Source organism: Alligator mississippiensis, chromosome 3 (genome assembly GCF_030867095.1).
Source record: "Alligator mississippiensis isolate rAllMis1 chromosome 3, rAllMis1, whole genome shotgun sequence".
NCBI lineage: Eukaryota > Metazoa > Chordata > Crocodylia > Alligatoridae > Alligator > Alligator mississippiensis.
Genome location: NC_081826.1, coordinates 192888007 through 192901029, shown reverse-complemented (window position 1 = coordinate 192901029; position 13023 = coordinate 192888007). Strand labels below are relative to the sequence as shown.

The following is a 13023-nucleotide window of genomic DNA, read 5'->3' as shown; positions in this document are numbered from 1 at the left end:
TCAGCACCCATTATAATGCAGACTTAATGTTGCAGTTCTGTTTGGATTCTTCACTTTTTTCTTTCTTTGTCTTGTTTTCTATGACTACACATTGAAAGATTTTCTCAGAGATAAACTATCCAAGAAAAACAGGTCCATAACTGAACATTTTTAGGAACCAATTCATATGCTCATTGTGTGGTGTTTGCTTCTTTTTAAATATGGAAGCAATCTATAACTAGAATAGGATGACAAAGTTCCTTGAAACATGGGAAAGTCCATCTAAACAGCTAACTTCTCCCTTGTGCTTCTTAGAACCACTTACTTATGTACCCATGTTACAAAATTGTTTAGGAGGTTATCAGAAAATATGAGGACAAATTCTTTGCTACATCTAATAATAAGTCTTGGATGTATATGATAAGGAAGGCAACGCTTAGGGGAAAAAAGACCTGTTTCAAGCTCCTCAGTGCTGTGGGTGGTTTCCTGCTGGCCGACTCTAGTCGTAGCCTCAGCATTACTGTAAACTGTGCCAAAGGCCTCAGAATCATAAGGGTACTGAATTACCTTGACTATGCCTTTTGGTTTGTTTATGACCACATTCCTCATGCTGAAATTTTGATTCCTATGGTATCCATGTAAGACTGGAGAAATCACCCATGCTGGGGGAATCTTCCAACAGGATAAACCTCCCCCTACCCCCTCCCCTCCCCTCCCCTCCCTTAGCTTTGGGAGAATTGAGATCTCTCAGATTATGCCAATCTCTACTTATTTCATAAAGGAAATGCCAGATACAGCCTCTATTTTTGATTATAGAAGGTCACAAGAGTGATATGTTAATCAAATACTCTGTCTCTCTCTCCTTTACAGGTTTGATATAGAAATAGAACCATTGTTTGCATGCATAGCTCTCTATGATATAAAGGAAAGGAAAAAGGTAAGAATGCAACAGAGCAGAACAAAGAGCAATAACAAAGCATAAATATTGTATTGGTTAATAACTGCTTTTTTCAGGTGAATTTCATTACAGTCTGAAAATACTAGAATTCTTGGCCCCATATCTTATATTTTGTGACATTTTTGTCTTTTGAAGGATTAATTTATATTATGTTGCCAAAAATAAAAAATGTATTTATATGTATTGGAAATATGCTAAAATTCTGCTGCCATCCTTATACAACAACAGTTGCATGTTTTGGATGCTTAGAGCAGATCCTAAGCTTGTTTATAACATGTCAGTCCAGCATGTGTTCTCTGATTATTTTTGGTCCCTCCTTTTCAGAATGTAGTCATGAGGTAGTCACACCAAATGATCACATACTACAATGCCATGAGACACTGTGTGATGCAAGGTGGCATCAACTTCATTGGGGATCAGGCTGTAACGATGTAATCCGATATACATATAATGTTGCGTGTTTGCAAACTTTAATTCCTTGTTGGTGGGGGAGGCTATTTTTGTTCTTTGGTGGGGGGAAGCTTGCATTACTAGCTATTGTTTTTAGACTTTAAAAGTACCCTTTCATATAATTTAACTTTTCAATGAATAATAAATTCATGGAAATGTTGTTGTTTTAAAGATCTCTGAAAATTTTCATTGTGACCTGAACTCAGAACAGTTCAAAGGATTCTTGCGATCTCACACACCCACTGTTGAGCTATCTAGTCAAGCAAGATCTGCAGTATTTTCTGTTACTTATCCTTCTTCTGATATCTACTTAGTAGTAAAGGTACGTATCAATGCCACTTCTGTTTTTTGCTGGTTTCTAGCCCACAGTTTCTGACCATAGTCATAGTTTGGGTTTATAAAATTTTCAAGCAAAAATGTTGTGCTGCCTAGACTTTTTGATATCCACGATAGTGTTGGTGTAAGAATCTACAGAAGTATCTCACTGCCCAGCATTGTAGTTCTGCCAAACTTTTATGGTTCCCAGTGTGACTATTCAAAAGAAACTTAAAAGCAAAATCAAGTAAACCATTTCTAATTTTGAATAAGAGTCATTGTTTCTGAAGTTGTCACCTGATATGTTTTATGGGACTATTTCTTTTTAAACCTCAAAATGATGTTGGTGAGCTTCTCTTTTCATTTGGCACTAGATTTCCCTCGATTCTAACCCAAATACAGTAACACCAGTTTGGTTGTTCTGCTGAATACTAGGTTTTTTTTCAATCAGTAAGCACTGATTGAAAGCTAGGGGAATTGTGATGATGGATTGTTCCTAGAAAAAAAATCACAGACAATTTATATTATTTAATATATTAATAGTCTTAGTAATGGGTTAATCTTATGACTATAGTCCAGTTCTTTTATTATGGCAGACAGGAAAATACTTTCTTTCTTTCATGTATGGTTTTTTAATTCGTGGTTGTCTGGTTTTGTTTTTTGGGTGTTATTTTCTTTTGGTAGATTGAAAAAGTCCTTCAGCAAGGAGAAATTGGAGAGTGTGCAGAACCCTACATGGTACTAAAAGAAAGTGAGGGAGGAAAGGTACGTATGATGATATCATGGATGTTAAATGAAAACAAGCAAGCAAAGAGGAAAATAGTAAAAAGAGCATCTACTCCTATTAAAATCTGCAAAGTAGTGAATGGAAATAAGTCTTTTGTTACATATATAGAAAATCCTGGCTCAGGTGATTGACTGAAAACAGGTTATAGGTGAAGTCAATACTTTTTATTTACTTCTCCAGAAATCAGTGCCTAGGACGTTTTAAGCAGTGCCAAACAACAGATGACCACATTTTCCAAGGGTAATGTCCACACATGGTACAAATATTTGCGCGCACATGGCATTGATTTGGGTGTGTAAACCACCTCCTTGCATGTGTATATAGCCAGTTAAACACTATCACTTCAAATATTTCTGTTGGTTCAGTTAACCATTATTTATCTCTTGAGAGGGGGATAGTAGTGTTTCTGGAACTTTGAAATGTATTACCATGTCAGAGTTCAGAAGAACAGTTATATTACTGTTGATCATGAAATCTCTTGATTTTTTTATGATGAATATCAAGGTTGTCACTCTGGGTGCAAGGTCAGTAAATAATGATGTTCATGAAAACCAGGTAAATATCTGCCTGTCCCTTATTTACATATAAAAACTTCACAAGCCTTTGAAAGAGTCAGCAGAGAGAAGTTTTTAACTCCGAATGATGCAACAAATCTCATCTGCTGCATATGAACTGAGTTGCTTGCACCACACCAGTTCCTACATGATAGTGATAAATGCTTCAGAAATGGAGGATGAAATTTACCCCAGTGTCAGTACAAGGCTTTTACAATTCTGAAGCTCCTTCTTAAAGGTGGACCTGTGCTTAAGTGGTGCCTATGCCTTGCACTGGTGTTTCTCAGCGTGGCTAATCTCACCCAGACAGAGAGAGAGAGAGAGAGGGACCATCATTACCACTCTGTATGCTGAAAGTAGCCTTGCACAATATATACTTCATATGAGAAGGACTCTCACTCTAGTACCATTTGCTTTAGATAAATAATTTAGAAAAGGTTAAGAATGCACACTGAAAATAGTTTTTTGCTGCTTTGTTTTGAAGTTAAATTTTAGGGCTTTTTCATGTATTGATTTTGTGTGTGTATGTGTGCATTTTTCTTTTAGAGCAAAGAAAAAATTGAAAAACTGAAAACCCAAGCTGAGTCCTTTTGCCAACGTTTGGGGAAATACCGGATGCCTTTTGCCTGGGTTCCCATAAGCTTAGCCAATTTCTTTAACATTTCAACACTTGAAAGAGAAATACCTGAGGCAGAAAATGTAAATGGTAATAATTTAAATATTGTTTTTAATGCAAAACAAATCTTTACTAATGGAAATATTAGTAAGCAATCTGTCAGTGGATCAGAGTATTGTCATCAGCAGGGATCCTGGTTTTCTCTGATTTAAAAACTGCAAATTCTCTGACAAAAAACCCCAAATCCATGATAAAAATTAAAGGCCCCCCACAGTCCCTCCCAATGCTGCTGGTGCCCCGCACTCCCCCCACAGTCTCAACAGCCCTCCTGATGCCCCTTGCAACAGACCCCCAGATATGCAGACACAGACACTGACACCCACCCCAGCAGGTAAGCATGTGTCGGGGGAAAGGGAAGGTGCTGGGGGAGTAGATCAAGAAGGGGGAGGAGTGTGCCCCTGTGCCCACTCCCAGGATCAGGGCCAGAGGGTGAGGGCAGGGGTGCCACTCTATGGGCCACACACATGTTGGCTGGCCTGATAGGAGGTTCGCACATGGAGGCCGCCACCGCAGAGCCATGCCCTTCGCCCCTACATCCTAGAGGTAAGTGGGGCTGTGCTCTGGCCGCATGCTAGCCTCCCTCTCCCCCTCCCCTGGACAGCCGGCCAGGCGGCATGTGTGCGGCCCGCACATGGCGGGCACCACCACACTGTGCCCCGTATCGCTTGCCTGCAAATCCCCCCGCAGAGGGGCACTCCTGCCCTCACCCCCTGGCCCTGCTCCCAGCTGCAATGTGCTGTCTGGGGCCAGCAGCACCACAAGCTCCCTCGGCCCCCAAACCATCTTCCCCAGCCCTGCCCCACAGCCCCACTTACCTCCATGCTCCAGTGGCGAAGGGCGAGTGTGAGCCTGAGCCCGACCTTGGCTGCTTCAGAGGCTCAGGCTTGGCCCTCCCCCCTCTCCCTCCCCTTCCGGGCAGGGCTGGGGGTTTCCCGCCCTTTTTGCAGTTGGCTTTTGCAGGCTGGAGCTGTGTCAGCCTACAAGAGCTCTTTGCAAAAGCGGAGAATCCATGGATTTCTTTGCTAAAAAGAGAAATCCGCGTTTTCTCCAATTAAAAACAGGGAATCCATGGTTTTCTCTGTTTTTCTGTGGGAAACGGAAAACCCAGATCCCTGGTCATCAGTTTCAGAATTATAGTTGCTCAGTTTCCCATTTCTGTCTCTAAATAGCCATAAATTAACATGCTTAGCTGGAAAACCTCCTAAATGTATTCTTGTGTATATTCTGTGGATTCTCACCATACCTGTTCTATGCCTGATTCTGATTCCTCACTAGTTCTAGCATCTAAAACTTCTACGCTAGTTCTAGAATAGAAGAACTTCATTAACAACAGTGATGTTCATCTAGATTTAGGCTGCTGTGAGATCACAATAAAGCCCTCCAAATCACCCACAATATGCATATGATGCTCAGTCAGGGTACTTACAAAAAACCCCCAACAGGACGAATTGGCTCATCTCCCATCATGTCGTTGGCCGAAGCAATTTATAGTGGTATGCTCAATAGCACCAGTGAGGTCCACTTCAGAAGTCATTTTGTACTTACATTTTCCATCAACTCGATTTAAGAGTAAATGTAGGTAATGTCTTTTGATGTTTCCTACCCAATACTGCAGGGCGCTTGCAATCTCTTCTTACTAAGTTTTAATGAATCTGTTTTGCTTTAAGATGGACCTTATATTGAAACAAAATAAGATTAATTTTAAAAAAATAATAATTTACACTTGCAGGGAAAAGCTCCATTAGTGACAGAAGAACAATGGTGCAACACACCAGAAAGCTTTCTGAGAGAAGCCTTACCTTAGAGGACAGTTGCACAGCATCAAACTTCAAAACAACCACCATGACAATCAACACCTTTTTCAAACAGGTACTGCATGACCTTTATTTTAGAGTATGTATAGCATTACATTGTGTTGATAAATCTAGACACAAAAGAGAACAGAATTGGAAAAAATACTGTTGTAACAAGCAAATGGGACTTATCATTTTGTTCCCCCCATGAAGCAAGCAGTTACCTATTGCTGTCTTTAGATATATGCAGTTCACAAAAGTAGATAATACTATGACTGACCCTATTGATTTATATCTGTTATCTTGTATCAAATAACTTTATGAAGTTTATTAATTTATCTTTACCCTGACAGGAAGGAGATCGACTTAGTGATGAAGATCTATTCAAATTTTTAGCTGATTATAAAAGATCTTCCTCCTTGCAGAGAAGAGTTAAGTCTATACCAGGTAAAAATCTTTAGGGTGTGTAAGGTGGGTATCTACCTTTCTTAAATGTCTGTGAAAATCCCAGCCTTAATGTGCAGTAATAGCAATAAGTTGGCAAACGTTAAGTGTTAAGCCTATAGTCTGGAGTGTTAGACCATGTTTTAATGACTAGACTAAGCCAACTATTAATTTGATTTGCTTACTCGCGCTTCTCAGTAGATACAAATCTTTAGTTTTTAGGCGCTGAAATTTGTTCGCTTGTATCAATAATTTACAGCAAATTGATTCGAGGTTTTTGTCTTAATCAGTTTTTGAGGAGAAAAGGATTAAAGCAAGCTCTTCATCAAGCCTTGCTGTTTATCTAAAAACATTTTGAATGGATCAGATTAACAACTTTGACTTGCTCTTCCTGTTAGTTGACTCAGTGACCATTAATTAAGATAGGCAAAGGTTAAGTTTGGTCACTCACACTGGTGTGACCAGCAAGCACTTTTAAATAGACTAGGTTTTCAGCCCTTTTGGGTTGCTAAAGATGACCTCTAAAAGGTGAACTCAGTGTAACTGATGTAAAAGTGACCACTGTGCTTTTCAGACAGCAGCTCTGGGCTGTGGTGAACTGCTTACAGTCGGTGCATAAGTCTAAAGCCTAATTATGACCCTTCAAATGTTAACATTACTAACTCATTCTCTTTTGATCCCCAATGGTGGGAGGGAGAGATGGATACCTCCTTTTGTGAAGATCTTCAAAATATGATTATCTCCTTTTAGTATCAGAGATAGTTAGTACTGCTTTTATTTTCAGTTTCTCTCTTTCAAAAATGTTCTGCCTTTAGCATGCAACAGATGATAAAGTTAACTCAGCATGTCAAGTTCCTTAATCCCTGTCAACTTGAATTTGCAGAGTAGATCAGTGAAAATAGTGCTTTTTATCTTACTAAATAGAGATATCTACAAGTTACTTCCTGTGTTTCCAGATAACAAATACTTTTTCCAACCAAGTTTTGTTTCTCTTGAAGTCTTCAAACTATAAATAATTAATACTTCTGATTGCAACTTTTGATATTTTGGACAAGCATTTGGTTTGGTATTTATTCTTTTGGTTTGTTTTCTGTATTATATTGCTTTATTTGGTGGTGTTCTAAATTCCTTCTTACTGATGAAGTGCTGAGCTTTCACTGAATTTTTTTCAGGACTGCTTAAATTGGAGATCTCTCCAGCTTCAGAAGTCCTCAACTGTTGTCTCACCCCTGAGTTACTACCAGTGAAACCATTTCCTGAAAACCGTAACCGTCCTCAGAAAGAGATTCTGGAATTCCCCATTCGAGAAGTCTATGTTCCACACACCATCTATAGGTAACGATGAAGACATTTTCAAAAGCACTTAAGCATAAATCCCATTATCTTTTTGTGTACTTAAATGGCAGTTTTCTGCAGCATGGCAGCTTGCCTGTCCCCTCACCCTCCTTATAGCTCCGGACCAGCCCAGAGCAGTGAAGGTAGAGGTTGGGGCAGGGGGGTATTCTTCTGTAGCAGTAAGTCTGGAGCATCAGCCACTGTGGGAATCCATTGCAGTAAGGTCCCATGCAGGAGGAAGGCTTTTCTTCCAACACAAATATATTGCCTGTTTGTGGCCTAAGCCAGAGCTGTCTAACTGGTGGTCCACGGGCCACATGTGGCCCCCAAAGGGTTAGCATGCAGCCCACAGGCTTCCGTTTGGCAGCCCCAATGTTGCTTCTTCTGAGACAGCCAGGTTCTTCAGGCCCTCCTGCCATCCTCTAGCCTCTGCTTCCTGCCCCCACTCCTGGGGAGTGGGACAGCACAGTGGAAGGAGTCTGGAGTGCCCATGCTGCTTGTGCAGTGAGGGCTCAGGAACAAGCTGCTCACAGTGCACTCAAGAAAGACAGAAGCCTGGCTGCCTGCACTGCAGGTGGACATGGAGCTGGCAGGGGCAAGAGTGGGGAGGGGTGGTACTGCCTATGCTGCATGTGTCACGGGGTAGGTGCTGGGCTGCCTGCGTGGTGGGGGAAAATGTACAGGGAGAGGGGATTGCTGATATGGTGAGTGACCCTCTGTCTGTGGCCTGCACCTTGTGCATACCATGGCCCCAGCTTCCCAGAAGTTGAACAGCCCTGGCTTAAGCTAAAGCAGATCTAGGGAGTCAGTGCTTTGATGAAGAAAATGCAACATTTCTGCTAAGAGTTTTTTGAGAAAAACTAACCTGTTTTTTGTTATAGGCTACCTATTATTTTCAGGTTTATTTTACCCTCTTGTACTTGAAAGACAATCAGTACCTAGGCTTAGAACTTGCTATTTGCAGTGATGTTTCTGTTTCTGTCCATAACTAGTCAGGGAAAGAGAAGTCAATTCTTTTATAAAGGTTACCGTTATGCACTAATTATTTAGTCTTTTAACTGTTGGAGATAAAAAAAAAATTCACTGACTATCTGCTTTCTTCCTGCTCATACTGCTTATTAGGCCTGTACGAGTAGACAACTATTTGATCCAGCTTCGGATCCAGCTGTTTCAGATGCCAGGGATCCGATCCGGAGAAAGTTGTGCCTTCATAGTAACCACTTTTTGTGGCAGTGATCCAAAGCTTTTGCTGATTGTAAAATCACAGAAAAATAGGGCTGGAAGGGACTTCAGGAGTTTAGCTACTCCAATCCCCTGTTCAGCACAGGAACCTATCCATCTGAACCATCGCAGACAAACATTTGTTTAACCTGCAATTAAAAAACCTCCAAGGATAAAGATTCCACAACTTTTCTTTTTGGATTTCTTAACCATGCATAGTGTTAGAACGTTCTTTTTATTTTTGCAAATGCAGAATAAATAATGCCCGGGTCCATGCCAGTGAGCCAGGCTTCTTACACATCTAGGCTAGGGACAGAAATTATACATAAACTGGTATAATTGATCAGAAACTGGTTCAAATCTGTAATACAATAGAAGTGCAGTCCACATAAACTGCTTTCAAAGTGGCTGAAACTGGTTTAATATAAACCTGGGTCGATGTAGTATCAGATGGAACTGATTTAGGTTGAATTGGTTTACTGAACTTCTGTCCCAGATCCCCTCCAGGTTCAAGTTAACTCACAGTCCCCCAGCAACCTAGGATGCTTCGCACCTCCCCTGCAAGCCCTTCTCGAAGGGTGGGAGGGCTAGCCTTGGCCCAAGCTGTCTGCTCCTGCCGAGCAGGGAGGCCTGCTTTAGTTCCCCCAGGCTTCTGGCTTGAGCCAATACAGGCATTTCCAGAATCAGAAGTGAATGTCTGTTTACTTCCTTATTGCTTCAGTCTAAAAGGCTTAGACTAACTTGCAAAGAATGAATTGATTCAGCCTCCGGTTTTTTGACCGTCTGCACTGAGCCCTAAAATTTGAAAATAAGTTGAGATCATTTCAGTTCTAATCATTTGCTCTACCAAATAAACCTGCTGATCATTGCCATCCATTTTCAGGGCTAGTTAATTTAATATTCTTGAGCAGATTCCAGGTTTTTGTCTATATCAATTGGTACCTTTCTGGGGTCTGAGTGCTGGCATCAGGTGCCTTCACTCAGGATCTGGTTCACCACACACTGCACCAGTTCTGCTTATATAAAGTAACCCACAAGACACACATGTTTCTTACCTTGTGTAGATTAGATTTTCATGTGTTGTGGCCCCAATCCGTTGCCACGTCAGGGGCATTTCTCTGACACTACATTTATTGTTAGTATGTTGAGAAAGAGGTTACTAGCACACATCCTCTAACTTTTGTAATGCTGTTGGTACAAGGTATCTCACCATATTTGTCAGCTTGCCATTGTCTCTCTGGTGAGAGATTTCCCTCTCTTTCCTTCCTTTATGGATCAGCTCTAGGGATTCTCTCGCTATATAGAATGATAGAGAAATATGTCTGGAAGGTATCTCAGAATAGTCCAACACTGCATTGTTTATTCTTGTTTTATTTGCCAAGATCCTAAACCTCTAAATTTCATCCCAGAATGCGGGTCCTGCTCATGTACTATGGTCAGGGTTCTGTCATTGGAGCCCCCATCATGTTTCTCCCTCTCCTGTTGCCTCCCTGCTTCTTTAAAAGATCTCAGGAGAAGGTAGTTTTTAAAGTACTGCTGTTGGAAGAGGGGATGTAACAACATTTCACTTCATTCCACAGCCACAGATAGCTGTCAGGGTACAGCATGACTCTGCTTCTGTTCAGTGTATGCATGACATGTGACTGTGTCCATGCATATGGTTTTCTGAAGTTATTCCACTTTCTAAAATAAAAGCTAACACATTGTGTAATATTTTGTGGCATTTGATACAAGCCAAGAAAGAACAACATTTCAAAGAATAGCAGTCAGGTGACACAAGACTCTCTCCCTATACAACTTATTACAGTGCTTCCAGTTGAGTCGCCATGCCTGACATCCCATAACAAAATGAATTATGTAATATAGAAGTAGTGAAAAATTATGCCACAATGGCATGTAGATTACTGTGTAGTCACTGAGATGAGACACTGAATAAAACACACATTTCCTTAAACTTCCTTAAAGCACAGACTTGTGCAAAAGCATTAAAAAAAATTAAAATGCAAATGTTATGGTCAGAGATCTAGCATGCAGTTACTGCACCCCGGGCAGCAGTAGTGGCCAACATTTGTGCCCTCTCAATATCAGTGCCAGTGGGGCTGATGTCCTGGTCACCAACCCCTAGTTATGCTACCGGTTTTACCTCAGATACTTTCAGTTTCTTAAAATATTTGGGGGTAACTACAGTTAGTATTATGAAGAGAACCTCTTTTATTAGTGGGTTAGCAGATTTCTATCATTCAACATACATACAACAACATTTTTGCAAACCATCCCAAGAACTTGGCTATACAGGTTGTTTAAAGGAGAAAAATGATTGACAAAGACATCAACTAGGTCGCTAAACTTGCATGCTAAACTTCAAAAACAAAGCAGAGACCTGATAGTATCATGTCTGCCTTTACACCTCATGAGTCACCTGTAAAATGTTTCAATCTTGGAGTTTCCTCTTTTGATTCTGATAGTGCTGTTTTCTGCCTTTCAGAAAAATCTGATCTTTTCTTCTTGATCTTTGTAGTTCTTCAGATGCCTTGTTAGCTTGCTTTTTGGCCTACAGTATGTAGCAGCAGAACAACATCAATAACAGTGCGATGTTATTAATAATAAAAAAGAAAATTCCTAGAGAAACAGGGTGCATCTATGCATGCAATTAATTCAACTGAATAAACTCCAGCACAGTTCACACTGGAGTTTTATTGCTCCTGGGCACCGTGTTTACATGTGTGCCTGGGACCACTGCAAGTTGAACCAACTCAGAGCAGCCCTGGTTGGCAGGAGGTCCAGGGGGTCAGCCTGCCAGCCTGGGGCTGCTCTGACCTAGTTCAACATGCTGTGGAGGGGCTGACTGGGACACAAGGGTGCTCCCATGTGGGACTAGACAGCAGGAAGCCCCCACACTGTAGCACTCTTATGCCCCAGCCAGCCCTGTCAGTATTTACAAGTACATTGTAATGCACTAAATAATACTGCCACAGGATAGTACTTGTGTTTACAAGTAATAACCTATGGTGTTTATTAGTTTACTGAGGTCTAATAGGGCCACACATGTAGACACTGAGACTTTACTGCAGAGCTAATTAAGCAACTCCACAGTAAACATCTCATCTAGATGCATCCATAGAATATGAAAGTTGCTCATAAAGCAAAGAGTGAAATTACAGGAGACTTTCCATAGAAAAGTGAGCATGAATCTACAGAAGGCATTTCATTCCATGAAACCAGCATGTTTGCATCTCAGGGTTTTAGAGCTGCCCTCTGTTTCTAATTAGAATTCTTTCAGTACTCCATCTGCAAAATACCCTACCTGTAAAAGGGTATCTGAAATACTCTCACTGAAGCCTTACAGGGCTTTTTTCTAATTAAGTGCCCTCCTTTAATTGTAGGTGTTCAATAAATTTAACTTTACAGTTCTTGAATAATTGTAATTGGAAAGCAGCATATGTTTACCCTGCGCCACATATTGAACAAAAATAAAGATGCTGCCTGGCCTAAAATGCTGAGCGGTAGCCACAGACATCTCATGTGAGGAATAAAATGCAGAACAAAACAGACCAATCCATTCTCAGATGATGCAATTTCTAGATTCCTGTTTTAAAAAACAAAAATTATATGTATATCAAAAGCAGAATAAATGAGAATGGAGGCTATTTAAAATCTTCAGCACTTACCATAATGCTAGTCAGATTTACTGAAATATTTCCATTTGTCATGTAGTTTAAGCTATTCTCCATCTTCTTCTTTAAACACTCCAGCTTGGTGTTGAAAGTTGCTCTGTAGCTCATCTCTTCAGCAAACTGTTTCTCAAGCTCGCACAGAACCTCATTCCGAGTTTCAAGTTGCTACACTTTCTCCCTTTAGGCTAAACTGCTCCAGTAATTCTATCAGAGTTGTTGCAGATATTGAGCTGTTAAAACGTATGAGCCCTTTGCCCTTTGAAATCAACCTGTTCTTTTAGTCCAGTTCCAAGCTGCAGGATACCTTGTGACAGGATGTCAGTTTTCTGCCTGGACTAAGGAAAGTGGGCACCTTGCACTTCTTTCTGGCCTGATGCATAGTTCCCTTTGGTTGCACTATTTAGAGAATAGATGTTGCTCAAAAGGACTAAAATAGATATTATGAACATTGCTGCTTTATAAACTAGGCTTCTGGGCTCCTATAGGTTTGCTAATATGGTCTAAAAACAGTTTCTAAGGTCTCAGCACAGAAGAGAAAAATGTGAATGTAATCAACATTTAGAAAAGAGTATTTCCAAGTATCACAAGTTATCCCCTGATTTCCTGTTGTGGTACAAGTGCAGCCATTTAAAGTACTGGGTGTTGTAGGGTCTATGACTGACTTTTTAAAATAGTGAGACCTGAATTATAAATTTAAAGTACCCTAATAAGGAGATAATATAGTAGCCTGAGCCATTATATTGCATCATATGATACATGTGACTGCACAGAAGCATATTATCATTATTGCTCTATTCTGATAAATGTCCTGCACCTTCAGGGATAGTTTGATATCCC

General features: G+C 40.5%; 1 protein-coding gene and 1 long non-coding RNA gene across 3 annotated transcripts in view; one reads left to right on the top strand and one right to left on the bottom strand.

Annotated features, from left to right (window-relative positions):
* Positions 1 to 13023, top strand: part of DOCK8 (dedicator of cytokinesis 8) — a 156298-nt gene that overhangs the window by 67003 nt on the left and 76272 nt on the right. For both annotated transcript variants that reach the window (XM_014608664.3, XM_006261239.4), the window contains exons 8-14: positions 850 to 916; positions 1560 to 1709; positions 2387 to 2467; positions 3590 to 3749; positions 5449 to 5588; positions 5866 to 5959; positions 7129 to 7291. In XM_014608664.3, the coding sequence (XP_014464150.2) occupies positions 850 to 916; positions 1560 to 1709; positions 2387 to 2467; positions 3590 to 3749; positions 5449 to 5588; positions 5866 to 5959; positions 7129 to 7291 (855 nt within the window). The remainder of the gene's footprint in view (positions 1 to 849; positions 917 to 1559; positions 1710 to 2386; positions 2468 to 3589; positions 3750 to 5448; positions 5589 to 5865; positions 5960 to 7128; positions 7292 to 13023) is intronic.
* Positions 10704 to 12427, bottom strand: LOC106740176 (uncharacterized). The gene is made up of 2 exons (XR_001373615.3): positions 12181 to 12427; positions 10704 to 11063 (listed from the first exon to the last, which is right to left on the bottom strand). It is a non-coding gene; the product is annotated as an uncharacterized LOC106740176 (long non-coding RNA).